Source organism: Bufo gargarizans, chromosome 1 (assembly GCF_014858855.1).
Source record: "Bufo gargarizans isolate SCDJY-AF-19 chromosome 1, ASM1485885v1, whole genome shotgun sequence".
Lineage (NCBI taxonomy): Eukaryota > Metazoa > Chordata > Amphibia > Anura > Bufonidae > Bufo > Bufo gargarizans.
In genome coordinates, this window is record NC_058080.1 from 340675630 (window position 1) to 340703578 (window position 27949).

The window sequence follows — 27949 nt, forward strand, 5'->3', positions numbered from 1 at the left end:
TCAATATACAATGTTTAAAGCACCTCAGAGTGCTCACTTTATGATTGTTGTTATTATGATCTTTAACTTTTATGTTTTTTCTGTTATTTTTGTTCCTCAGTCAGGTACCCTTCTATGTGCGCAAGACATATGGTCTTTCTCAAGATATTTTGGACAACTTTGTGATACGCTTCTGGAGGCTGAGTATCCCCCCTCTCCTTCATCAAAATCCCTTCACTAAAGCTGTGTGTCGTACATCCCTTTACATTGTGGTATGGATGACTTATGCATTACATCCTTCAATGTGAAGGGATTCAATTCCCCCTCTAAACGTAATCAGGTTTTCTCCTACCTAAAAAAAGAAAAGTGCTCAATTTTATTTCTACAAGAGACCCACTTTAAATTTGGCAAATACCCGAATCTTAAGAACTCCCTATTTGCGGACTGGTACCATTGCGGCTCCAGTTCCTCGGCCTCCAGGGGCGTAAGCATAGGGTTTAGGAAACAAGTACCTTTCACTTACCTATATCACACCCAGGATCAGGAAGGTAGATATTTATTACTCAAAGGGACTGTCAATAACCAAATATATACTTTCATTAATTTGTATGCTCCCAATGTTGGCCAGGCTTCATGGATTATAGAGACTCTCTCATTACTGGAACCATTCAAAGAAGGGGTGGTAGTATTGGGAGGTGACTTAAATTTAGCTCTTGAGCCTTGTATAGACTCCACATCCAAAAGGCCACCAATAGCTATCAAAGAGCTTAGACGTCTTAAGAAAGTCCTGCATAATTGGTCCATATCTGACGCATGGAGGTTTCTCAACCCTAATGAAAGAGACTACTCTTTCTTTTCACATGTACATGGTTCTTACCACAGATTGGACTACTTGTTCATACCAAAGGAGCATCTCCAGTTCTGCAGCCGGGCCGGCATTGGGACTATGCATCTTTCTGATCATGCCCCTATTTTCCTGTCGCTATCAACCCCAGAGGCGAAACCTCGGCCATTCAGATGGCGGCTCAATGAGCAATTGATTTCCCCTGGTGACCGTCTGACCCAGACAAAAACAGCATTGAGGGAATATTTCACTATTAATCATAAATCTGTCGATTCCTGCCATGTGTTATGGGATGCCCATAAGGCATTCATTAGAGGTTTTTTCATTTCAATGGGCGCGAAAGCCAAAAAAGAAAGGACGGCCCGAGTAAATTCATTACTAACTAAAATCCAAACATTAGAAACCCTCCACAAACATTCCTTGTTAGAATCTCATTTCACTGAGTTAACTGCTTCAAGAGAAGCCCTAATAAAGATATTAGATTCCACCTCGGCCAAATATTATTTACAGGCACGCTTTAAATACTACGCTCACGGTGATAGAGCATCTAAGTTTATGATGCAGAGGATTAAACAAAGGAAAGCCCAAAACTATATTCACCAGATCAAAACTTCGAGTGGCGGACTAGTGTACACCACAACTGAGATAGCGGCCCAATTCAAAAATTTTTACCATTCCCTATATAACCTAGAAGGATCAGTTGGTAAGACACGCTATCCTTTCCCACATAATATTCCAATATCTTCCTTTTTACAGTCACTGTCACTACCCTCGTTGTCCAAGGAGCAAGCCCAATTGTTAGAGACCCCTTTTACTATTCAGGAACTGGAGGATACAATTAAACAACTCCCAAGAGGAAAATGCCCGGGTCCGGATGGTCTTCCAGCGCCATATTATAGATCCCTATCCGATATACTTAGCCCTTTCCTGCTGGAGGTATGCAACAGTGCTTTAAATGGCTCTGATATGTCCAAGGATATGACAAAGGCTCATATATCCTTGATTCACAAAGAGGGAAAAGATTCTTTAGACTGTGCGAATTATCGGCCCATATCTTTGCTGAATATAGACTTAAAAATTTTGGCAAAACTAATGGCTTCTCGTCTGTCCTCCCTCCTGCCTATTTTAATTCAAAAGGACCAAGTGGGTTTTGTTAAGGGAAGAGAGGGCAAGGATAACACGGCCAGAGTCCTAAACTGTATCTATCACGCTAAAAGATCCAAGCGCCCTTTGATCCTTCTCAGCACTGATGCTGAGAAGGCATTCGATAGGATGGGATGGGATTATATGAGCAAGGTTCTGCTAGTATTTGGAATTCCGGAAAGGTTTTTGAAGGCGGTTTTTTCCCTATACACAAATGCTTCGGCCTCTGTAATTGTAAATGACTCTTTGTCCTCACCCTTCGCCATTAACAATGGGACTAGGCAGGGATGTCCTCTCTCCCCCCTTTTGTTTGTATTGGTCATGGAATCTCTTCTGCAGGCTATTAGGGGGGAGAGGGGTATCCAGGGGGTTGTGGTTGGTGGTCAATGCCACAAAGTTGCAGCTTTCGCTGATGACTTGCTCATTATGTTTACAAACCCATCCATTGCTTTTCCCCACATTGAACGCATCCTGAGAAGTTTTGGTAAGCTTTAAAATTTTAAAATAAATGCGACCAAGTCTCATGTTCTTAATGTGGGTTTTCCCTCCCAATTGGCCAATAAGTTTAAATTGAACTCACCATTTAATTGGGATTGTTCACATATTACATATCTAGGGGTCAAAATAGGACCCAATCCTGATACCCTTTTTGGCCTAAATTATTCAACGCTCCTAAACTCAATAAAAGATCAACTCTCTTCCCTCAATAATCTTATGTTGTCATGGTTCGGTAGAAAGAATATAGTATCCTCACTTATTATCCCCAGAATGACTTACCTCCAACAGGTATTACCAATTCCGATACCAAGATCTTTCTATATATCATTCAATAGGATGATTAGATCTTTTATCTGGGCTGGCAAAAAAGCTCGGATATCCCTTGCAACTTTACAGAGACCAAAGCGTTTTGGTGGGATAAACATGCCTGATCCTGAACTTTATAATAACGCAGTATTACTAGCTAGGTTTGTAGGATGGGTTAAGGGTACAATGAAAGAACCTTGGATTTCCCTTGAACAAGGACTCCATGGGGCCCCCTTTAGAGGACTTCTAGTGGGCAACAAACTATCTCAGCAAAGGTTTGTGGATGATACTCCCATAGTTAAATCCACGATGAGAGCGTGGGACTGGTTTCAATCGTCCGCTCATGCTATATCACTACCATCTCCCCTGATTCAAGTGAGAGATATCTTGAGTTTTGCGCCCGAAACCTTGCTGGATAGTCTCCCACTGTCCTTAAAGAATTCAACTCATACGGTGGTTTCGCTTTTTAATAGTAGTGATAAGGTACTAGATCCGACCTCCATTACTAAACTTTACACAGAATGCAAGTTTCCCTTCCCTCTCCAATCCTTTCTTAGGTCCTTTGCCTCCAAATTTATTGATAAAAGCTCTCTTCAGCGCCAGCTCACATGGTTTGAGAAACTTGTGGCCAATCCCAAACCTCAACCCAAATTAATCTCCCTAATATACAAAAACCTTATTTCTCCTAAAAGTTTTGTTAAACCAGCTTTCATTGGGCTTTGGGAGAAGGATCTGGACACTTCGTTCGACCAAACAATGATGACTAGACTGCTTATTAGACCTCACAAAGCTTCAAGATGTGTGCGTGTCCAGGAGAACGCTTATAAAATTTTGACGAGGTGGTACAAAGTACCGGAGATTACTTGCAGATTTAACCTCACATATTCGGACAGGTGTTGGAGGTGTGAACAAGATAAAGGCTCCTTTTTCCACATATGGTGGTCTTGCCCCATAATTAAGTCATGGTGGCTTACTATTTTCGAACAATGTAATAAGATTTGCCAGTCATCTGTACCTGCATCACCCGACTTGGCTCTCTTGGGAACGCATACATCTGCTCATAGCACGACCATACCCCCCTTATTTGCTCATCTTTTAGATGCAGCTCGACTTCTGATTCCATGTTACTGGTTATCATTAGAAACGCCACCCATTTCTAGGTGGATTGCCAAAATTGATCAAATCTTCAGATTTGAGGAGCTAGCTGCGTGGGAAAATAACAGCATAACAGCTTATATGTCACGATGGAAGCAATGGTCATCTTTCAGGGGATATGACTAGCTATTTCTGCTGACGTTAGATATAATCTTCTATATTTTCTACAATAACAGGCTTAGGAGTCTATGTTTGGAATTGATATCTTGATAACATTATGGTACTGAGTCCTTTAACATCCTGAGTCCTTTAACATCCAGGGCCTCACTTGCCTCTTTTAAGTATTACTGTATTTACAGATATTGGTAGTACTTATTCATGTCCTATTAGTTAAACTAGGATTATGATTTTGTGTCACTAATTTGTACCTGACTGTATTTTAATTTGGCTTTTAATTTGTATTTGTATTTTACTTTGTTGATTTAGTTTTACCCAAATATGTATGCATTGCAACACTGCTTTATGACGAACATTGTTCATTTACTGTGAAAAAAAAAAAAAAAAAAAGAGTCTGCAAAGCAGTAATCAAAGCAAAAGGTGGCTACTTTGAAGAACCTAGAATATGACATATTTTCAGTTGTTTCACACACACTTTTTTGTTATGTATATAATTCCACATGTGTTAATTCATAGTTTTGATGCTTTCAGTGTGACTCAAAGAAAACTCTTTGAATGAGAAGGTGTGTCCAAACTTTTGGTGTGTACTGTATATATACACACACACTATCTACTTATCTATTGTGGCGAAACCAACCTCGCCACTGGGTTTTGGAGAGGGCTGTTTAAAAGCCTCTTGCCTCAGGATTATGGCCCATAGTAACTTTAAAGGAGAAAACAGACCGGCCGCACAGCTTAAATCTGTCTGTAGAATTGTATTTTATGTTATTATGCGTTCGGTTAAATTGTATGTTATGTGAGGGCACCCAGATAGCTAATATTATTGTATTTGTGTATTCTGAGTGCCATTCACCTAATGATATGCACTCAGACTTCAGCTATCTGGGGATATGTTAAATGTCTGTGTTTGCTGTGGGGGTGTGCCATTTTGTGTTTAAATGGTGATGTCTGTCCTGTTGTCTCCACATGTGTATTGGTGATCTCCCTTTGTCCTGAGAGATAATTGGATTGCCTTCGGTTGTCTCTGGGACAGAGAGGAGGAAACCATGATGCATTGTGGGGATGTGTTGTATCTGTTCTGTATTTGCAAAACTGTAATAAAAACCAGGCTGGGTGTGCCAGCACATCAGACCACTGATAACCCTCAAGACGGAGCCTTGTCTCGTTATTGGGGGGATTCCCTGTATGCTGTTGGAGACTGATTGCCAGGAGTGTAAGCTGACTGTACACTTTTCCTGTTCGTCTGCTGACAGCTATTTGCGAGGTTCCAGTTTGGAGTGCTATTTTGTATCCAGTTCGGGAGGTTGGTGTTCTGCAGTAGCTGTGCCTGTCTCTCGGAAAGGGGCATATCGCCTAAATGGATTTTAACCCCTTGTCTGCTGAAACGGTCCATTACATCTATATAATGTAATGGTAAGTGGAATGTAAGTGGAAAGCACAGAGCACAGCAATGACACTGCTGTCTCACTCAGAACTTTAAAAAAACTGTAGAAAACAGCTGGTGGGGAGGTTCTTATATAGTAAGGGGTAGGCAACTTTCCTATTAGTTGCTAGGGATGTTGCTAGGTTTAGACAAAGACATTGCAGCCTTCTTATTCGCCCACAAGCAAGAACCAGGGAGGGATCATGGGTTCAAATGAAAAAAAATCTATATCACTATATTCTAAATATTAGCAAATTCTCAAAGTGCAGATATTCACGATTAATATTCACACCCAACACTACTAATAACATAGCAGGGCAAGTTACTTCACAACACTGAGCTAAAGATCTGCCTCATCCTTCTCTCTGCTCTGCTTGTCAGGTGTTATGATTCTGAATACAGTTTAGGCCTACACTAGTATAGTGTATTACTGTACAGCAGCGGCTGCATGAAGCGCACAGCGTCATAGCAACCAATGATGCCGTGCGCTCATGCTGTCAGCAGGAATCCCGGCCGGGTTTCCACGGTCCGCTCTCGGCCGCGGAACACGGCCGTGTGCATGAGGCCTTAATATGAGCTTCAGCTGAATCTTGGTAGGAATGGCGTTCATGAGGAGACATGAAGTACAGAGAGGATGGTGGAGATGTTAGTAATGATCAGCAGCATTTGTATACAGTGTCCATTACCACAGCCCCACATTACCACAGTTTGTCCTGTCTGTCTTCTCTGTACTTTATGTCTCCACATGAGCTCCTTTCCTTTAGAGATTCAGCTGAAGATCTTATCAGCTGTATTCAGGATCATAATCCCTGACAAGCAGAGTAGAGAGAAGGATGAGACAGCTCTTCAGCTTACTGTTGTGAGTAATTTGATCTTCTGTGTTGACTAAGACATGTTTTGTGTTTAATAATAGGATGGTGGCCATTTAATTTCTCCTAATGATTGCTCCTTAGACAAAACGAGCCATTATAACTAATGAAAGGTATTTGGGAATATATTTATAATAAAGAAATGTTTAAGTATTTTCATTTTCTTAATTCCCAGAGAACCCCTTTAACTCCGGGCTCATTTTCACTTTAAGGACCCGGCCATTTTTTGCAAATCTGACCAGTGTCACTTTAAGTGGTGATAACTTTAAAATGCTTTGACTTATCTAGGCCATTTTGAGATCGTTTTTTCGTCACATATTGTACTTCATGACACTGGTAAAATGAAGTAAAAAAATGAAATTTTTATTTATAAAAAAAGCAAATTTACCAAAAATTTGTAAATAAATTCAAATTTCCAAGTTTCATTTCTCTCCTTGTATATAATACATAGTAATAACTACAAAAATAATTATTGCTTTACATTTCCCATATGTCTACTTCATGTTTGGATCTTTTTGGGAATGACATTTTATTTTTTGGGGATGTTACAAGGCTTAGAAGTTTAGAAGCAAATCTTGAAATTTTTCTGAAATGTTCAAAAACTCACTTTTCAAGGACCATTTTAGGAAGTCACTTTGTGAGGCTTACATAATAAAAACCACCCAAAAATGACCACATTCTAGAAATTACACCCCTCAAGGTATTCAAAACTGATTTTACAAACTTTGTTAACCCTTATGTGTTCCACAAGAATTAATGGAAAACAGAGATACAATTTCAAAATTTCACTTTTTGGGCAGATTTTCTATTTTAATAATTTTTTCCAGTTACAAAGCAAGAGTTAACGGCCAAACAAAACTCTATATTTATGGCTCTGATTCTGTAGTTTACAGAAACACCCCATATGTGGTTGTAAACTACTGTACGGGCACACGGCAGGGTGCAGAAGGAAAGGAATGCTATATGGTTTTTGGAAGGCAAATTTTGCTGGACTGTTTTTTTTTTTACACCATGTCCCATTGGAAGCCCCCCCTGATGCAGCGGCGATCGGAAATACACATGACGTACCGGTACGTCATGTGTCCTTAAGTACCGGAACAACATGCTGTATCGGTACGTCATTGTAATGACCGGCGTTACGCACAGGGAGGGAAAAGGGAAAGCCCTGCCCAAGGGAGAGGGAAAGGTGGTGACCCCTGACTCACCTTGCGGCCGGCACCTGACTGCCCTGACGTCCCTAGACGGGTTCCTCACCCGTGCGGCGATCACGTGCCTAAACCCTGGCTTTCCCTAAAATGAGCCCTAGATAGTGAACGGGCCGGTGGGATCGCTAGTCCGCACCACTGACACTAAGAGGAAAACATCAGGGAGAGGACAGACAATACAGACAAACACATAAACCCAGGTGGGCGACCACAGCAGACCACAAAGGTCCAACAGGGATCCGGAGGGAAACGTTCTGGACCAACAACCAGAGAACGCAGCAACACAGCTCCAGTGGGTCAGTATAGAAGTCCAGGCAGGAAGCTCTATATCTGGCAACCAGAGAAGTGTGAGAGGGGAATATAAGAAGGTTGGGAGTGCTGGACAAGGAACAGCTGAGGAGAAGGCGCTACGGATCCCTGAATGAGCCAAAAAGGGTTGCAAAGTAAACCCAGAAAGCTACCATAAAGAAACAGCCCTATCTTACTACATAGAGCCAACCGCTGCGACTTCCTGACCCCGGGTATAACGGAGTCAGGCGTGGTTCTTGACACCCTCGTGACAGTCATGTGTCCTAAAGAGGTTAATAACGTGTGTAATGTGTAGTATGTGCCCGTATGTAATAACATGTGTAGTATATGGCCCATCCTTATGCAGGGGTGCACCTAGCCTTTTCTGCTGCCTGAGGTGAAAACTGAAATGGTGCCCCTCCCTCTCCAATGTCAATTTCTTAACCTAGCCCCTTCCCTTCAGCCCATGACCCTTTAGCTGACCCTCTCATGCCCCTGCCTGAAGCGATCACCTCACCTGGTCTCATGGGTGGTGCACCCCTGCCCATATGTAATAAAATGTGTGATGTGCAATATGTTCCTGTATGTAATAACATGTAGGATGTGTAGTACAGTATGTACCTATATGTAATACAGGATATATTACATACAGTACAGACCAAAAGTTTGGACACACCTTCTCATTCAAAGAGTTTTCTTTATTTTCCTGACTATGAAAATTGTAGATTCACACTGAAGGCATCAAAACTATGAATTAACACATGTGGAATTATATACATGACAAAAAAGTGTGAAACAACTGAAAATATGTAATATTCTAGGTTCTTCAAAGTAGCCACCTTTTGCTTTGATTACTGCTTTGCACACTCTTGGCATTCTCTTGATGAGCTTCAAGAGGTACTCACCTGAAATGGTCTTCCAACAGTCTTGAAGGAGTTCCCAGAGATGCTTAGCACTTGTTGGCCCTTTTGCCTTCCCTCTGCGGTCCAGCTCACCCCAAACCATCTTGATTGGGTTCATGTACGGTGACTGTGGAGGCCAGGTCATCTGGCGCAGCACCCCATCACTCTCCTTCATGGTCAAATAGCCCTTACACAGCCCGGAGGTGTGTTTGAGGTCATTGTCCTGTTGAAAAATAAATGATGGTCCAACTAAACGCAAACTGGATGGAATAGCATGCCGCTGCAAGATGCTGTGGTAGCCATGCTGGTTCAGTATGCCTTCAATTTGGAATAAATCCCCAACAGTGTCACCAGCAAAGCACCCCCACACCATCACACCTCCTCCATGCTTCACGGTGGGAACCAGGCATGTAGAGTCCATCCGTTCACCTTTTCTGCGTCGCACAAAGACATGGTGGTTGGAACCAAAGATCTCAAATTTGGACTCTTTAGACAAAAGCACAGATTTCCACTGGTCTAATGTCCATTCCTTGTGTTCTTTAGCCCAAACAAGTCTCTTATGCTTGTTGCCTGTCCTTAGCAGTGGTTTCCTAGCAGATATTCTACAATGAAGGCCTGATTCACACAGTCTCCTCTTAACAGTTGTTCTAGAGATGTGTCTGCTGCTAGAACTCTGTGTGGCATTGACCTGGTCTCTAATCTGAGCTGCTGTTAACCTGCGATTTCTGAGGCTGGTGACTCGGATGAACTTATCCTCCGCAGCAGAGGTGACTCGTGGTCTTCCTTTCCTGGGGCGGTCCCCATGTGAGCCAGTTTCTTTGTAGCGCTTGAAGGTTTTTGTGACTGCACTTGGGGACACTTTCAAAGTTTTCCCAATTTTTCGGACTGACTGACCTTCATTTATTAAAGTAATGATGGCCACTTGTATTTCTTTACTTAGCTGCTTGTTTCTTGCCATAATACAAATTCTAACAGTCTATCAGTAGGATTATCAGCTGTGTATCCACCTGACTTCTCCACAACGCAACTAATGGTCCCAATCTCATTTATAAGGCAAGAAATCCCACTTATTAAACCTGACAGGGCACACCTGTGAAGTGAAAACCATTTCAGGTGACTACCTCTTGAAGCTCATCAAGAGAATGCCAAGAGTGTGCAAAGCAGTAATCAAAGCAAAAGGTGGCTACTTTGAAGAACCTAGAATATGATTTTTTTTAAGTTGTTTCACACTTTTTTGTTATGTATATAATTCCACATGTGTTAATTCATAGTTTTGATGCCTTCAGTGCGAATCATAGTCATGAAAATAAAGAAAACTATTTGAATGAGAAGGTGTGTCCAAACTTTTGGTCTGTACTGTACATAGTAATATTATTTTGTATAGTGCATGGTGACATCAATGCCTGTGTGCAGTAACCAATTATTAATATTCCCTCCATTGTAGATTAAGAAAAGGGACGAATTATCTTAAAAGTTGACACATTGGTGTGTATACGGCTTGAAGGGGGCCCACACTTCCAATACAGTACCCTTAATCTGCCCCTGGTGACAGTACACAGAGTACTGTACTCTATGCGCTGTCACAGGGTACATCACTCCACCAAAAGAGGAAGGGGTATCTCCGCACATGAACAACTGATAAACACCAGCAACATTCAGCTCAAGACAGAAAGGGACTGAATCCTGGGATACCTTCACTTAGCTGCACTCCCTCTCTGCTACTGAATAATTTTCTCTGTTGCTCATTCCACTGGGGTGGGACGCTGCTTCTACTAGCAGTAAGGCAGTGCCAGCCCCACTCTATCTGTCTGCTGTTATGCCTGCCCCTGGTGACGTAACTGATGTCACGTGACAATTTCACTGACCAGTGCCGCCATTAACTGGCAGGACTTCAATGCTGCCAAAGAATCTGGGCCCCAGGAAATAGTAAGTTGTGGCCAGGCAACAAGGTAGCATGGGCTGTGTGGAGGTTGGGACTGTATGTTGGAGGGGTTTGGAGAGAGGGGAGTAATGTTATTTAGATTGGACTGTATGTTGGAGGGAGGAGAATGATGCAATTTAACCCCTTAAGGACTGGGCTCATTTTCACCTTAAGAACCAAGCCATTTTTTTGCAAATCTGACTAGTGTCAGAAGATGTGGTGATAACTTTAAAACACTTTGACTTATCCAGGCCATTCTGAGATTGTTTTTTCGTCACATAATGTACTTCATGACACTGGTAAAATGGAGTAAAAAAATAATAATTTTTATTTATAAAATAATTTATACAAATTTGCAAATTTTTAAGTTTCAATTTCTCTACTTCTATAATACATAGTAATACCTATAAAAATAGTTATTACTTTACATTCCCCATATGTCTACTTCATGTTTGGATCATTTTGGGAATTATATTTTATTTTTTGCGGATGTTACAAGGCTTAGAAGTTTAGAAGTAAATCTTGAAATTTCTCAGAAATTTTCTAAAAACAACTTTTTAAGGACCAGTTCAGGTCTGAAGTCAGTTTGTGAAGCTTACATGATAGAAACCACCCCATTCTAGAAACTAAACCCCTCAAGGTATTCAAAACGGATTTTAAAATTGTTGCTAACCCTTTAGGTGTTCCACAAGAATTAATGGAAAATAGAGAAACAATTTCAAAATTTTTCATTTTTGGCAGATTTTCTATTTTAATATTTTTTTTCCAGTTAAAAAGCAAAGGTTAACAGCCAAACAAAACTCATTATTTATGGCCCTGATTCTGTAGTTTACAGAAACACCCCATATGTGGTCATAAACTGCTGTACTGGCACACGGCAGGGAGCAGAAGGAAAAGAATGCCATACGGTTTTTGGAAGGCAGATTTTGCTAGACTGGTTTTTTTGGACACCATGTCCCATTTGAAGCCCCCCTGATGCACCCCTAGAGTAGAAACTCCATAAAAGTCACCCCATCTAAGAAACTACACCCCTCAAGGTATTCAAAACTGATTTTACAAACATCGTTAACCCTTTAGGTGTTCCACAAGAGTTATTGGCAAATAGAGATGACATTTCTGAATTTCAATTTTTGGGCACACTTTCCATTTTAATCCATTTTTACCAGTAACAAAGCAAGGGTTAACAGACAAACAAAACTCAATATTTATGGCCCTGATTCTGTAGTTTACAGAAACACCCCATATGTAGTCGTAAACTGCTATACGGGCACACGGTAGGGCGCAGAAGGAAAGAAATGCCATACGGTTTTTGGAAGGCAGATTTTGCTAGACTGTTTGCTAAAACTCCCACCCTATACCGTAGTTTCTAAAATGGGGTCACTTTTATGGAGTTTCTACTCTAGGGGTGCTTCAAATGGGACATGGTGTAAAAAAAAAAAAAAACAGTCTAGCATAATCTGCCTTCCAAAAACCGTATGGCATTTATTTCCTTCTGCGCCCTACCGTGTGCCCGTATAGCAGTTTACGACTACATATGGGGTGTTTCTGTAAACTACAGAATCAGGGCCATAAATATAGAGTTTTGTTTATCTGTTAACCCTTGCTTTGTTACTGGTAAAAATGGATTTAAATGGAAAGTGTGCCCAAAAATTGAAATTCAGAAATGTCATCTCTATTTGCCAATAACTCTTGTGGAACACCTAAAGGGTTAACGACGTTTGTAAAATCAGTTTTGAATACCTTGAGGGGTGTAGTTTCTTAGATGGGGTGACTTTTATGGAGTTTCTACTCTAGGGGTGCATCAGGGGGGCTTCAAATGGGACATGGTGTCCAAAAAACCAGTCTAGCAAAATCTGCCTTCCAAAATAAAAAATAAAACTGTGCTAAGTAAACAACTTTTTTGTCACCTTGCATCACAAAAAGTACAACAGCAAGCGATTAGAAAGGCGTCCCCCATCAAGATAGTATCAATCTAACCGTCACCTCATTCCGCAAAAAATGAGCCCCTACTTGAGACAATCGCCCAAAAAATAATGTCTCAGAATACTGAGACATTATTTTTTGGGCGATTGTCTCAAGTAGGGTCTCATTTTTTGCGGGATGAGGTGACGGTTAGATTGGTACTATCTTGATGGGGGACGCCTTTCTAATCGCTTGCTGTTGTACTTTTTGTGATGCAAGGTGACAAAAAAATTGTTTACTTAGCACAGTTTTATTTTTTATTTTTTACGGTGTTCATCTGAGGGGTTAGGTCATATGATATGTTTATAGAGCTGGTCGATGGACGCAACAATACCTAATATGTCTATATGTCTTTTCCCTATTTTTTTTACAATTTTTTCTTTATTTTATTTTTGGAAAATGCTGCTTTTTTTTTGCTTTTTTTTTACTTGAAACTTGTATTGTTTTGTAAAACTTAAATTTTATTTCACTTTATTTTTTGTCCCACTATGGGACTTCAACATTACAGGGTCTGATCTTTGTTTCAATACAGCACAATACATCTGTATTGTGCTGTATTGAACTGTTAGTGTCTTACACTGTAAGACACTAACATTTGCCTAGGAGACCCAGCCTGGGCGCTGGGCCTCTTAGGCTTCCGTAGTTAACAGGCCCCAAGCCTCGGAATGGCTTGGGGCTGCCATGACAATGATCGAGTTCCCGCCACAGCACAGCGGGGACCCGATCCATCAGGTGAGGGAGCGCAAACCTCCCATATGCCACGGTCAGTGCTGACCGCGGCATATGAGGGGTTAATCCACCGGCATCGGCGTTATCGCTGATGCTGGTGGATGCAGCAGGGATACGGCGGTCAGTAACCGCTGGAACTCTGCTGCTGACCGGGGGGGCCGCACGCGGAGGGAGGATCGACTCCAGGACGAGATAGCTTGTCCTCGAGCGCTAAGTGCCGGCGTTTGAGAACGAGCTATCTCGTCCTGGGTCCTTAAGGTGTTAAATGGGACTGCACAACTAGGGCATTGTTATTGCTGGGGGCATTATTATTATTATGGAAGGGACTGGGGCACCTACAGGAGGAGGATAATGAAAAAGTGAGGAATCTAAGATGTCTGTGTGCAAAACTCTACAGAGACGCAACTGAAAGAAGTTGTCAAGGCGGTCAGCTTCCAATGGAGAAGATGAGGAACGAGAATGTCTATATCAAAGGAGACGTCACTGGATGTAAGAGGTACAGTATGTGGCGCTGTATTTCACTTTATGTTTTGTAGTGCTGTATGTAATGTTATCAATGTATGTCTTTAACAGTAGGGCTGGAGAGAAGGGGTTAGGTTGAGAATTTGTTATGTGGGGGAGGTGCCATTTAAATGCTTGCCTCAGGCAGCAGAAAGGCTAAGTGCACCCCTGTATTTACTGCACACGCTCCATCTACATCACCTCCTCTTTCTTTGCACATATAGACCTAAAAATCTGTTTAGTAGCTCTTCCTTTTTCTGATTAGCTTCTACCTCACATGTTTTTTTTTTCCTTCCTCTGGATCAACTTGCAGGATAACAGGCTGGACTGGATGGAGAGATGTCTAGTATTATGTTACTATTTCCTGTGACCCTCCCTGTTAACATTATTTAGGGGACCTACTGCGTCTGACCTTTATATTTAAAGAATTTTGGGGATATTTATTTTGCTTTTTGGCCGCCTGCCGTTCATTATGTATTTTAGCAGATTTTGTAAGCCCTTTGTATATTATAAAGGCTTACAGCTGACCTCTCAGATTTGTGAGTGAGGCATATATGGCGAATTATTGTATAAGCATATGATCCAGGATATCATCCAGTTCTACTTCCTTCTCACAAATATGGCAAGACAACTGGCTGCAGGAAGAGCCCTCTCCCACTGATTTGTCTCCTATCGCTGGCATACTGAACCCCTGTTAGCAAAATGAAGTATCTCAGTTTCTTGCTGGACAAAAATAGATGGGATAAGAAGAAATTTCTCTGAGAAGTTTCTACAGGAAGATTCTACAACTAATTTTTTTCCCCTATTTTCATTTCCTATTCACATTTTCTTTTCCAGATGGCTGTCCCACACAGTGAATGATAGTCTTCTTTTCTATATGAGGACAGATTCAAATGAATAAAAGAAACCTATAAAACAACAAATCATACTCAGGTGCTATACGGTTGCTCCCTACCAGAAGTTTTGTATAAACCGGAATCCAGACTGGTTTTGAGGTATGTGTTTGATTTTAACTTATGACACCTCATTTTATGCAATTACACTCCTCAACATTGAAACTGCAACCTCAAGAAGGAAAAGTAATAGAATTTTGGAAATCACAGGATTGATAGACATGATAAAGTGATTGTCCCACAAAAAATATTCTACAGTTTTCAAACCAGAACCTGCATCTGAATACTTTTGTAATTGCATGTAATAACATTTTTTACATAGCCACAATGAAATGTATCTGTATAGTGCAACCTGCAGTTTTTTTTTTTTTCCTTATTTCTTTGACCTGCTCACTGAGAAGGTTGCATATGCTCAGTTTCAATCTTTAACTGCCTCCTGAGCTGAGATAGGGAGAGCAGAAAAGACACTCCTCTTGAGCTGCCAGCTTGATATAAATCTAGCAGAGCAATGAATGGGGAGATCTTTGGATCCATGTGAGGTACCAGTCTAGTACTGGCTTTGTTAGAAAGAGGTTGTCATGCACAATATGATGTCTGATTTTCATTATTTGCATTAGTCATGGGTATCCCCAGGGTCGGCTCCAGGTTCATGTGGGTCCTTGGGCGATAAAGTCTCATTGGGCCTCCTTGTGGCATTTTGCACAACACACAAGGCAAGCAAACTGCAGTCCTGGGTAACCCCTTTAATCATATTCAAAAGATAAAAAATAGAAATAAAATATTCTAAACATCCCAATGTATTCAATATTGAATATGAGCGCCATTCTCAGAAATACACACACTTACAAGCCTTGGCATGCTATCAATGAGGTTAGAAATGTTCTGCCATGCAAATCATCAAGATCTGCTCCCTTTGTAATTGCTGACTGTCTGTGATCAATGGGAGACAAGTCCAGAAACAATGCACACCATGATAACCTGTTTCGGTCACGCTCACAGTAGCATGCGCAACATGTGTTATCCTTTTAAAAAACAGCTCCTGGGACACTCTGGAGAAAAGGCCAAAACGCTGGTTCCATGATCAAATCAATGTAACACTGAGATGTTAGTGTACCGGAAATGAAGACCTGCTACCATATAATATACCAACCCACATTATAATCTCAACAGTAGGACTGGCGTGATTTCCTTTGTAAAGGCCTCTTCATGGTTTTGCCTACATGGTTTCCAGACCAATCTCCAGTTATTGTTGAGTCTGAGGCAAAAGCAGGACTCATCACTGAAGAGGACAAAGCTCCATTCCAGCCTCAATTTCCATCTCCCTGCACATGATAGCCTGAGGTCCAATGAACACCTATAGCTGGCTCATAGCTGAATGTCATGCAAATGCTTTCTAAAGGTTTGTGTAGACACTGATTGTTGCCCTAGGCTTGAGATGCAATGTCCAATTTCACATGAAGTACAGAATAGATCACTATTGAACAGTACTGACATCTCAGCCTAGATTTGTACCAATCTTCTGCGTAAACCAAGGTGTCTCAGTTTAAGGATTCTGTCCCTCTCAATTTGCGACAAGTGGCGATAACTGGCATATCCACAAACAAGAGGCATTGCAATCATCCTACACGACTTGATCTGATTTTATAGGTTTCATATGGCCAAAAAACTTTGCTTTCAATCTGGCTTTTATGCCCCTCTCAAATGCCACAGATTGCAGCTAGGTGCTCGAAAATTTGAACATTTGTAGATCTTGAATCTGTCAACACATACCTCAATGTAAAAGCAAGACCACTGATAGATCTGTTTTGGTATCTGGACACAAATGCTTTTGTCCCCCTCCCGGTCGTGCTTCAGTTACTGAGAAATACTACTTTTCTGAATATGCAAATTAAATGTTTGGTGCAACGAGGGCTTCACTGTTGGACCTTACCGCACCATAAGGTCCCCTCTGTGTAACTTTGCATTTTCACTCTGGGAATCAGGACACGTGCATTACAGCCCTGGTAATTACTGGGGTTGAAGTAATCTCTACTGCGCATGTGCTGATTTCTAAAGTGACGGCGCACACTTAGTAACAGGAACGGACAAGATTAGATCCCCCCTGCCCGGACCTGCCACTGAACGCTTGTGTGGGGTGAGGCTGGCAGCGATGAGGAAGAGATATTTTGGTGCATCAAGTTGCAATGGTGACAGCCCTGTGGCACCAAACAACTATTTTACATACAGGTCCTTCAAAATTAGCATATTGTGATAAAAGTTCATTATTTTCTGTAATGTACTGATAAACATTAGACTTTAATATATTTTAGATTCATTACACACCAACTGAAGTAGTTCAAGCCTTTTATTGTTTTAATATTGATGATTTTGGCATACAGCTCATGAAAACCCCAAATTCCTATCTAAAAAAATTAGCATATCATGAAAAGGTTCTCTAAACAAGCTATTAACCTAATCATCTGAATCAACTAATTAACTCTAAACACCTGCAAAAGATTCCTGAGGCTTTTAAAAACTCCCAGCCTGGTTCATTACTCAAAACCGCAATCATGGGTAAGACTGCCGACCTGACTGCTGTCCAGAAGGCCATCATTGACACCCTCAAGCAAGAGGGTAAGACACAGAAAGAAATTTCTGAACAAATAGGCTGTTCCCAGAGTGCTGTATCAAGGCACCTCAGTGGGAAGTGTGTGGGAAGGAAAAAGTGTGGCAGAAAACGCTGCACAACGAGAAGAGGTGACCGGACCCTGAGGAAGATTGTGGAGAAGGACCGATTCCAGACCTTGGGGGACCTGCGGAAGCAGTGGACTGAGTCTGGAGTAGAAACATCCAGAGCCACCGTGTACAGGCGTGTGCAGGAAATGGGCTACAGGTGCTGCATTCCCCAGAAACAGCGGCAGAAGCACCTGACCCGGGCTACAGAGAAGCAGCACTGGACTGTTGCTCAGTGGTCCAAAGTACTTTTTTCGGATGAAAGCAAATTTTGCATGTCATTCGGAAATCAAGGTGCCAGAGTCTGGAGGAAGACTGGGGAGAGGGAAATGCCAAAATGCCTGAAGTCCAGTGTCAAGTACCCACAGTCAGTGATGGTCTGGGGTGCCATGTCAGCTGCTGGTGTTGGTCCACTGTGTTTTATCAAGGGCAGGGTCAATGCAGCTAGCTATCAGGAGATTTTGGAGCACTTCATGCTTCCATCTGCTGAAAAGCTTTATGGAGATGAAGATTTCATTTTTCAGCACGACCTGGCACCTGCTCACAGTGCCAAAACCACTGGTAAATGGTTTACTGACCATGGTATTACTGGGCTCAATTGGCCTGCCAACTCTCCTGACCTGAACCCCATAGAGAATCTGTGGGATATTGGGAAGAGAAAGTTGAGAGACGCAAGACCCAACACTCTGGATGAGCTTAAGGCCGCTATCGAAGCATCCTGGGCCTCCATAACACCTCAGCAGTGCCACAGGCTGATTGCCTCCATGCCACGCCGCATTGAAGCAGTCATTTATGCAAAAGGATTCCCCACCAAGTATTGAGTGCATAACTGAACATCATTATTTGAAGGTTGACTTTTTTTGTATTAAAAACACTTTTCTTTTATTGGTCGGATGAAATATGCTAATTTTTTTAGATAGGAAATTTGGGTTTTCATGAGCTGTATGCCAAAATCATCATTAAAACAATAAAAGGCTTGAACTACTTCAGTTGGTGTGTAATGAATCTAAAATATATGAAAGTCTAATGTTTATCAGTACATTACAGAAAATAATGAACTTTATCACAATATGCTAATTTTTTTAGAAGGACCTGTATTACAAAATGCATTTCTAAGTAACGGAGGCAACAATCAGGAAGGGGACAAAAACTTCTGGATCAAGATACCAAAACAAATCTCACAGTGGTCTATATTGAGGTATGTGGCAACAGATTCACTTTAATTCATACACACCAAATGACATACCCGCTTGATGACGTGCTTGGGAGGGTCCTTCTCATACCAGTTCCAGCTGGGTTTAAATCATATGCCAGGTGTCCCTGTAGCTCTCCTAGAGAGAAATTGGGTCCTGTGCCAGACACAACTGGGGCTGCAAAATAGAAGTGATAAATATTATTATTTAACTTTAACCCCTTCAGTACCGAGCCACTTTTCCCCTTAAATCCCAGGATGATATTTGCAAATCTGACATGTGTCACTTTATGTGGTAATAACTATGGAACGCCTTTACTTATCCAAGCCAGTCTGAGATTGTTTTCTCGTAACACATATCACTTCATGACAGTAAATTTGAGTCAATATTTTTCACCATTATTTATAAAATAATCCCAAATTTACAAAAAAAAAATCAAAAATCCACAATTTTCTAAATTTGAATTGTTCTAACTTTAAAACAGATAGTAATGCCTCATAAAACAGTTATCAGTCAACATATGTCTGCTTTATATTGGCATAATTGTGTAAATTTCATTTTATTTTTTTAGGACGGTAGAAGGCTTAGAAGTTTACAAGCCATTTTTCAAATGTTGAACAAAATAAATAAAAAAAATTTAAAGCACCAATTCCGTTATAAAGTTATTTTGAGGGGCTTTTGTAATCGAAACCACCCATAAATGACCTCATTTGAGAAACTACACCCCTCAAATTATTCAAAACTCATGTTACAAACTTTGCTAATCCTTGAGGTGTTCCCCAAGAATTAAAGGAAAATTTCACTTTTTTGGCAGATTTTTTATGTTATGCATTTATGACTAGCCAGTATAGTCAGTGGTATATCCGTGTGGTGCATTTTTTCTGTGATTTATGATTATATTTTCATCCGCACAATGCTCCGTTTTGTGTAGGATGCCTTTGTGGTGCATGTGGACCGCGCCGACATCCTCCACCGTATGCAAAATATTTTTTGCTGGGGATAGTCGTTTGCTGCGGTCCACATGCGGTGGGGTTGCTCCCCCAATGAAAAACACGCTACAGTGTTAGGGGTTGAGCAGCTCCCCCAGATTTGCCACTATATTTCTGTGTTTTTGTCTTGTTTTATATGTAGTGTATGTGCCTTCACCTGGCATTCAAACACTATCCTCTGCACCTGGTAGCCTCCATCACATGGTCTGATATAGGTGTGGCTTACAGTCTGGCTTTGTTCACATTGCACTAGTTGTCCTGCTAGGCGGTTGTGTGGAAGCTTGGCTGTGAGCTGGATTACATCACCTTCAGACCTTGTTCACACCATAGGTAGCGTAGTGGTAGGACCCCTTGCCATGCTGAGAACCGTGACGTGGTGCTTGGGGCTCCGATATCTTCCTGACAGGAATATATTGGCAAAAGTCTCAGCTTTTAATATCTGCATTTATGACTAGCCAGTATAGTCAGTGGTATATCCGTGTGGTGCATTTTTTCTGTGATTTATGATTATATTTTCATCCGCACAATGCTCCGTTTTGTGTAGGATGCCTTTGTGGTGCATGTGGACCGCGCCGACATCCTCCACCGTATGCAAAATATTTTTTGCTGGGGATAGTCGTTTGCTGCGGTCCACATGCGGTGGGGTTGCTCCCCCAATGAAAAACACGCTACAGTGTTAGGGGTTGAGCAGCTCCCCCAGATTTGCCACTATATTTCTGTGTTTTTGTCTTGTTTTATATGTAGTGTATGTGCCTTCACCTGGCATTCAAACACTATCCTCTGCACCTGGTAGCCTCCATCACATGGTCTGATATAGGTGTGGCTTACAGTCTGGCTTTGTTCACATTGCACTAGTTGTCCTGCTAGGCGGTTGTGTGGAAGCTTGGCTGTGAGCTGGATTACATCACCTTCAGACCTTGTTCACACCATAGGTAGCGTAGTGGTAGGACCCCTTGCCATGCTGAGAACCGTGACGTGGTGCTTGGGGCTCCGATATCTTCCTGACAGGAATATATTGGCAAAAGTCTCAGCTTTTAATATCTGCATTTATGACTAGCCAGTATAGTCAGTGGTATATCCGTGTGGTGCATTTTTTCTGTGATTTATGATTATATTTTCATCCGCACAATGCTCCGTTTTGTGTAGGATGCCTTTGTGGTGCATGTGGACCGCGCCGACATCCTCCACCGTATGCAAAATATTTTTTGCTGGGGATAGTCGTTTGCTGCGGTCCACATGCGGTGGGGTTGCTCCCCCAATGAAAAACACGCTACAGTGTTAGGGGTTGAGCAGCTCCCCCAGATTTGCCACTATATTTCTGTGTTTTTGTCTTGTTTTATATGTAGTGTATGTGCCTTCACCTGGCATTCAAACACTATCCTCTGCACCTGGTAGCCTCCATCACATGGTCTGATATAGGTGTGGCTTACAGTCTGGCTTTGTTCACATTGCACTAGTTGTCCTGCTAGGCGGTTGTGTGGAAGCTTGGCTGTGAGCTGGATTACATCACCTTCAGACCTTGTTCACACCATAGGTAGCGTAGTGGTAGGACCCCTTGCCATGCTGAGAACCGTGACGTGGTGCTTGGGGCTCCGATATCTTCCTGACAGGAATATATTGGCAAAAGTCTCAGCTTTTAATATCTGCATTTATGACTAGCCAGTATAGTCAGTGGTATATCCGTGTGGTGCATTTTTTCTGTGATTTATGATTATATTTTCATCCGCACAATGCTCCGTTTTGTGTAGGATGCCTTTGTGGTGCATGTGGACCGCGCCGACATCCTCCACCGTATGCAAAATATTTTTTGCTGGGGATAGTCGTTTGCTGCGGTCCACATGCGGTGGGGTTGCTCCCCCAATGAAAAACACGCTACAGTGTTAGGGGTTGAGCAGCTCCCCCAGATTTGCCACTATATTTCTGTGTTTTTGTCTTGTTTTATATGTAGTGTATGTGCCTTCACCTGGCATTCAAACACTATCCTCTGCACCTGGTAGCCTCCATCACATGGTCTGATATAGGTGTGGCTTACAGTCTGGCTTTGTTCACATTGCACTAGTTGTCCTGCTAGGCGGTTGTGTGGAAGCTTGGCTGTGAGCTGGATTACATCACCTTCAGACCTTGTTCACACCATAGGTAGCGTAGTGGTAGGACCCCTTGCCATGCTGAGAACCGTGACGTGGTGCTTGGGGCTCCGATATCTTCCTGACAGGAATATATTGGCAAAAGTCTCAGCTTTTAATATCTGCATTTATGACTAGCCAGTATAGTCAGTGGTATATCCGTGTGGTGCATTTTTTCTGTGATTTATGATTATATTTTCATCCGCACAATGCTCCGTTTTGTGTAGGATGCCTTTGTGGTGCATGTGGACCGCGCCGACATCCTCCACCGTATGCAAAATATTTTTTGCTGGGGATAGTCGTTTGCTGCGGTCCACATGCGGTGGGGTTGCTCCCCCAATGAAAAACACGCTACAGTGTTAGGGGTTGAGCAGCTCCCCCAGATTTGCCACTATATTTCTGTGTTTTTGTCTTGTTTTATATGTAGTGTATGTGCCTTCACCTGGCATTCAAACACTATCCTCTGCACCTGGTAGCCTCCATCACATGGTCTGATATAGGTGTGGCTTACAGTCTGGCTTTGTTCACATTGCACTAGTTGTCCTGCTAGGCGGTTGTGTGGAAGCTTGGCTGTGAGCTGGATTACATCACCTTCAGACCTTGTTCACACCATAGGTAGCGTAGTGGTAGGACCCCTTGCCATGCTGAGAACCGTGACGTGGTGCTTGGGGCTCCGATATCTTCCTGACAGGAATATATTGGCAAAAGTCTCAGCTTTTAATATCTGCATTTATGACTAGCCAGTATAGTCAGTGGTATATCCGTGTGGTGCATTTTTTCTGTGATTTAAGATTTTTTATGTTAACCTCAATATACATTACTATGATTCTGCAGTTTACAGGAATACACCATATGTGGCTGTAAAGTGCCCTATGGGCATGTGGCAGTGGTCAGAAGGAAAGGAGCACAATATGGATTTTGGAGGCAGATTTTGCTAGAATGGTTTTTAGGCACCATTTTGTATTTGAAGAGACCCTGACGTACCCCTACAGTAGAATCCCTCAAAGTGACCCCATTTTGGAAACTACACCCCTTAAAGAACATATTAAGGGGGGTACTGAGCACTTTCACCCCCTAACCGTTTAACAGAATTTGGAAAACCGTGGCTGTGAAATGAAAAGTTTCATTTTTTTCAAGAAAATTTGGTTTTATCCCCAAATTTTTGATTTTCACAAGAGGTAACAGGAGAAAAAGCACCCCATAATTTGTTACGCATTCTCTCCTGAATACAGCAACACCCCATATGTGGTGATAAAATGCTGCAGGGGGCACATGTCAGGATTCAGAAGGGAAGGAGCACAATATGGCTTTTGCAGCACAGATTTTGATGAATTGGTTTACGGATGCCATTGGTTTTTATTTTTTAAATTATTGTATAATGTGGATGAGGTGATGTTTCCATTGGTACCATTTTGGGATAAATAAGACTTTTTGTGTGGCAAGGTGAAAAAAATGGCATAGTTTTTGCATAGTGTTGCATAGTGTTTTTTACAGCATTCACCTGAGGGAGCATATAATGTGATATTTTTATAGAGCACGTTGTTATGGATGTGGCAATACCCAATAAGTCTATAATTTATATTATTGTTAAGTTTTACACAGTGTTTTTGTGTTGCCATCGTCTGAGAGCCATAGTTTGTTTTGTTTTTTTGGGGGAGATTGTCTTAGGTAGGGTGTAATGTGTTTGCTGGATGAGATGATGGTTTGATTGGTACCATTTTGGGCTAAATATGCCTTTTTGATCACTTGGTATTATACTTTTTGTGAGGCAAGGGGACCAGAAAATGCCAGTTTTGGCACAGTTTGTATAAAAAAAATTGCACGTGCTGCTGTCAGTGCTGACCACGGCAGTGCAAGGGTAAATGCGCCGGCATCAGTGTTTTCACAGATGTCCGCGCATACAGCAGGAGTCCAGCTATCAGTAAGTCCCGGACCCCTGCAGCTGATTGGGTGGGTGCAGCTCCTGCTGTTTAATGTATACTAGTGACATCATTTTATTTAATGACTGTACACAAATGTGTTTCTACATAGTAACATAGTTAATAAGGCTGAAAAAGACATAAATCTATCCAATTCAGCCCCTTCTATACTGATGGAGTAACCTTCTTTCCTCTAGATGTAGTGGATATCCCCTTGTCTCAGCCACAATCCTGGGTATAAATAAATCATCCTTTTTCAAATAAATAACCCAAATTGTGGTAATCTTTCTGGGCCCTATAGTCCACTAGTTCCAGAAATGTTAACTTTAATTTACCAGGTATAACAATGAAACACTATTTGGCATACCATTGGCCAGGAAACATCAGAATTCAGCAGCCCAACTATACTTAAAAGGGCTGTAGACTACACTTTCAATACAACTGTATAACAAGTATGCCTATAGGTCCAGAGTAAGGCAAACTGATTGTATCACATTGCTTCCCCATATCACATAGTTATCCCGGTAGTTTACATCCATTCAATAAACGTGTTCTATCTATTTATTCAACAATTTGTCAAAGACAGAGGTTACTGTTAAATAATTCATTTATATCCCAATGCCACATATCAATGCATAATAATCAGCATTTCTCATGCAAAATTTAAGAAAATGGCCCAGTCACACAATTTATTAACATGAATAAAACATATGCACTATAAATAAATATACTTTCATTATGATCACTGACACACTCTCAGATTAAGAATCATTGAGGGACTGCTACTCACTTCTAGATACTTGAATCAACTCTGTCACGCTGAAAACACCAGAAGTGACAAAACTCTCTTGGAAATCTGTCATATCTGCAGAGACAAAGAACTATGACAGGACTAATAGCATAGCATACATATGGACATGTGGGTGGCTGTACATAAAGGATGTACCAATCACAAACCACAGAACTTGGATGACAGTACAGGGCATCACACAAACACTCACCCAAATTAATTGGTTTCGTGTCCTCCAGGTCTGAGCCTATAACTGTGCGAGGGCTGCTATCCTGTTCCGAATCTGCAACAAAGAATGAAAGAGGGGTATAATGCCAATTACTTTAATCATAAGGGCATACACAACATACAGTACAGACCAAAAGTTTGGACACACCTTCTCATTCAAAGAGTTTTCTTTATTTTCATGACTATGAAAATTGAAGATTCACACTGAAGGCATCAAAACTATTAATTAACACATGTGGAATTATATACATAACAAAAAACTGTGAAACAACTGAAAATATGTCATATTCTAGGTTCTTCAAAGTAGCCACCTTTTGCTTTGATTACTGCTTTGCACACTCTTCGCATTCTCCTGATGAGCTTCAAGAGGTAGTCACCTGAAATCGTTTAAACTTCACAGGTGTGCCCTGTCAGGTTTAATAAGTGGGATTTCTTGCCTTATAAATGGGGTTGGGACCATCAGTTGCGTTGTGGAGAAGTCAGGTGGATACACAGCTGATAGTCCTACTGAATAGACTGTTAGAATTTGTATTATGGCAAGAAAAAAGCAGCTACGTAAAGAAAAAAGAGTAGCCATCATTACTTTAAGAAATAAAGGTCAGTCAGTCTGAAAAATTGGGAAAAACTGTGTCCCCAAGTGCAGTCACAAAAACCATCAAGCGCTACATAGAAACTGGCGGACCGTCCCAGGAAAAGGAAGACCAAGAGTCACCTCTGCTGCGGAGGATAAGTTCATCCGAGTCACCAGCCTCAGAAATCGCAGGTTAACAGCAGCTCAGATTAGAGACCAGGTCAATGTCACACAGAGTTCTAGCAGCAGACACATCTCTAGAACAACTGTTAAGAGGAGACTGTGTGAATCAGGCCTTCATGGTAGAATATCTGCTAGGAAACCACTGCTAAGGACAGGCAACAAGCAGAAGAGACTTGTTTGGGCTAAAGAACACAAGGAATGGACATTAGACCAGTGGAAATCTGTGCTTTGGTCTGATGAGTCCAAATTTGAGATCTTTGGTTCAGTGGCGTCTCTAGCTTTCAAATTTTGGGGGGGCACACTGGGGGCCAGGACAAAAAGTAGGGGGGCAGCTATAACAACGATACATTTACACAAGTACACTTAGAAATGCTGCGATACTTTACCCAATACCTAAAACCGCAACAGGGAAGAAAAGTCCAGCTGTCTGTGGATGACACTTTTATAGAGAGGGGGATCTGTGGATGACACTGCTATGGGGGGGGGATCTGTGGATGCCACATACCGTGTATAGCATCTTATGTGTCATCCACAGATCCACCCCATGACAGTGTCATACCCATTTCCCCCTCCATAACAGTGTCATCCACAGATCTCCCTCCCTGCCTCTCACAGGAGTGTACATTTGACATTTCTAAACTGTAATCCATATCCTGCAGTAACTTTAACTTTAAATCAGGATTAAGCGGCCACTCATCTCTACTAGTACCTTAACCTTGCACCACTCGGCTAGATAGAGGTATACTGTGTGGCACAGTGTAGAGGTATACTGTGTGGCACAGTGTAGAGGTATACTGTGTGGCACAGTGTAGAGGTATACTGTGTGGCACAGTGTAGAGGTATGCTGTGTGGCACAGTGTAGAGGTATACTGTGTGGCACAGTGTAGAGGTATACTGTGTGGCACAGTGTAGCGATACTTGTGGCACAGGGTAGAGGTATACTGTGTGGCACAGTGTAGAGGTTATACTGTGTGGCACAGTGTAGAGGTATACTGTGTGGCACAGTGTAGAGGTATACTGTGTGGCACAGTGTAGAGGTATACTGTGTGGCACAGTGTAGAGGTATACTGTGTGGCACAGTGTAGAGGTATGCTGTGTGGCACAGTGTAGAGGTATACTGTGTGGCACAGTGTAGAGGTATACTGTGTGGCACAGTGTAGCGGTATACTTTGTGGCACAGGGTAGAGGTATACTGTGTGGCACAGTGTAGAGGTATACTGTGTGGCACAGTGTAGAGGTATACTGTGTGGCACAGTGTAGAGGTATACTGTGTGGCACAGTGTAGAGGTATACTGTGTGGCACAGTGTAGCGGTATACTGTGTGGCACAGTGTAGAGGTATACTGTGTGGCACAGTGTAGAGGTATACTGTGTGGCACAGTGTAGAGGTATACTGTGGGGCACAGTGTAGAGGTATACTGTACATTGTGGGGCACAGTGTAGAGGTATACTGTACGGCACATTGTAGAGGTATACTGTACATTGTGGGGCACAGTGTAGAGGTATATTGTGTGGCACAGTGTAGAGGTATACTGTATATTGTGTGGCACAGTGTAGCGGTATACTGTATATTGTGTGGCACAGTGTAGCGGTATACTGTATATTGTGGGGCACAGAGTAGAGGTATACTGTATATTGTGAGGCACAGTGTAGAGTTATACTGTATATTGTGAGGCACAGTGTAGGCTATGTGTGTATGACATAAACATATTTCACATGAACACTTACAGTTACTTGGCTTGGCCCTTGGGGATCTCGGAACTACTTCCACACTTTGGTCGGGGCTCGGCGGAGATGATGTTGTGCTTTATCCTAATGAGAAAGATTTCATAATAAGAATTTGGAGAAGGGGCAGAGGGATAGCAGAGCAGGGAGAGGCTGGTGCTGCTACTAGGGGGTCATACCATGTGGGAGTAATAAAACCCACCATAATGCCCCCCAGTAGAAATAATTCTCCTTATAACGTGACAATGCAATTATGCCCCGAGTTGAGCTAATGTCCCCCATAATGTGCCAGTATAAAATACCCCTATATAGTGCCCCCAGTAAATGCCCCCATAGTGCTCCTCTCCCCCTTCCGCCTAGTGCCCCCCATAATGTACCAGTATAAAATGCCCCAGTAGATGCCCTCAGTGTCCCCCATAATTTGCAAGTATAAATTACCCCTTCTTAGTGCCCCCGTAGATGAGTCCATAGTACTCCTCTCCCCCCTTCCCCATAGTACCCACCATAATGTGTCCCAGTATAAAATGCTACTGTACAGAGCCCCTCATATAAAACACCCCTTCTTTGTGGCCTCAGTAGATGCCCCTATAGTGTCCCCCATTACGTGCCAGTAATAAGCCCCCCCATTACATGCCAGTAATAAGACCCCCATTACGTGCCAGTAATAAGCCCCCCCATCACGTGCCAGTAATAAGCCCCCCATCATGTGCCAGTAATAAGCCCCCCCATCACGAGCCAGTAATAAGCCCCCCCATCATGTGCCAGTATTAAGCCCCCCCCAT

General features: G+C 42.1%; 1 protein-coding gene across 6 annotated transcripts in view; it reads right to left on the reverse strand.

Moving 5' to 3' along the window:
* The window catches only part of NFIC (nuclear factor I C), an 834580-nt gene that overhangs the window by 461484 nt on the left and 345147 nt on the right, over positions 1-27949 (reverse strand). For 5 of the 6 annotated variants that reach the window (XM_044306615.1, XM_044306604.1, XM_044306589.1 and 2 more), the window contains 3 exons: positions 24673-24744; positions 24462-24536; positions 18694-18817 (listed from right to left, as the gene is read on the reverse strand). In XM_044306615.1, coding sequence (XP_044162550.1) covers positions 18694-18817; positions 24462-24536; positions 24673-24744 — 271 coding nt within the window. Of the gene's footprint in view, positions 1-18693; positions 18818-24461; positions 24537-24672; positions 24745-27223; positions 27255-27949 lie in introns of those variants that run through there. The other variant, XM_044306643.1, reaches the window with a different exon arrangement.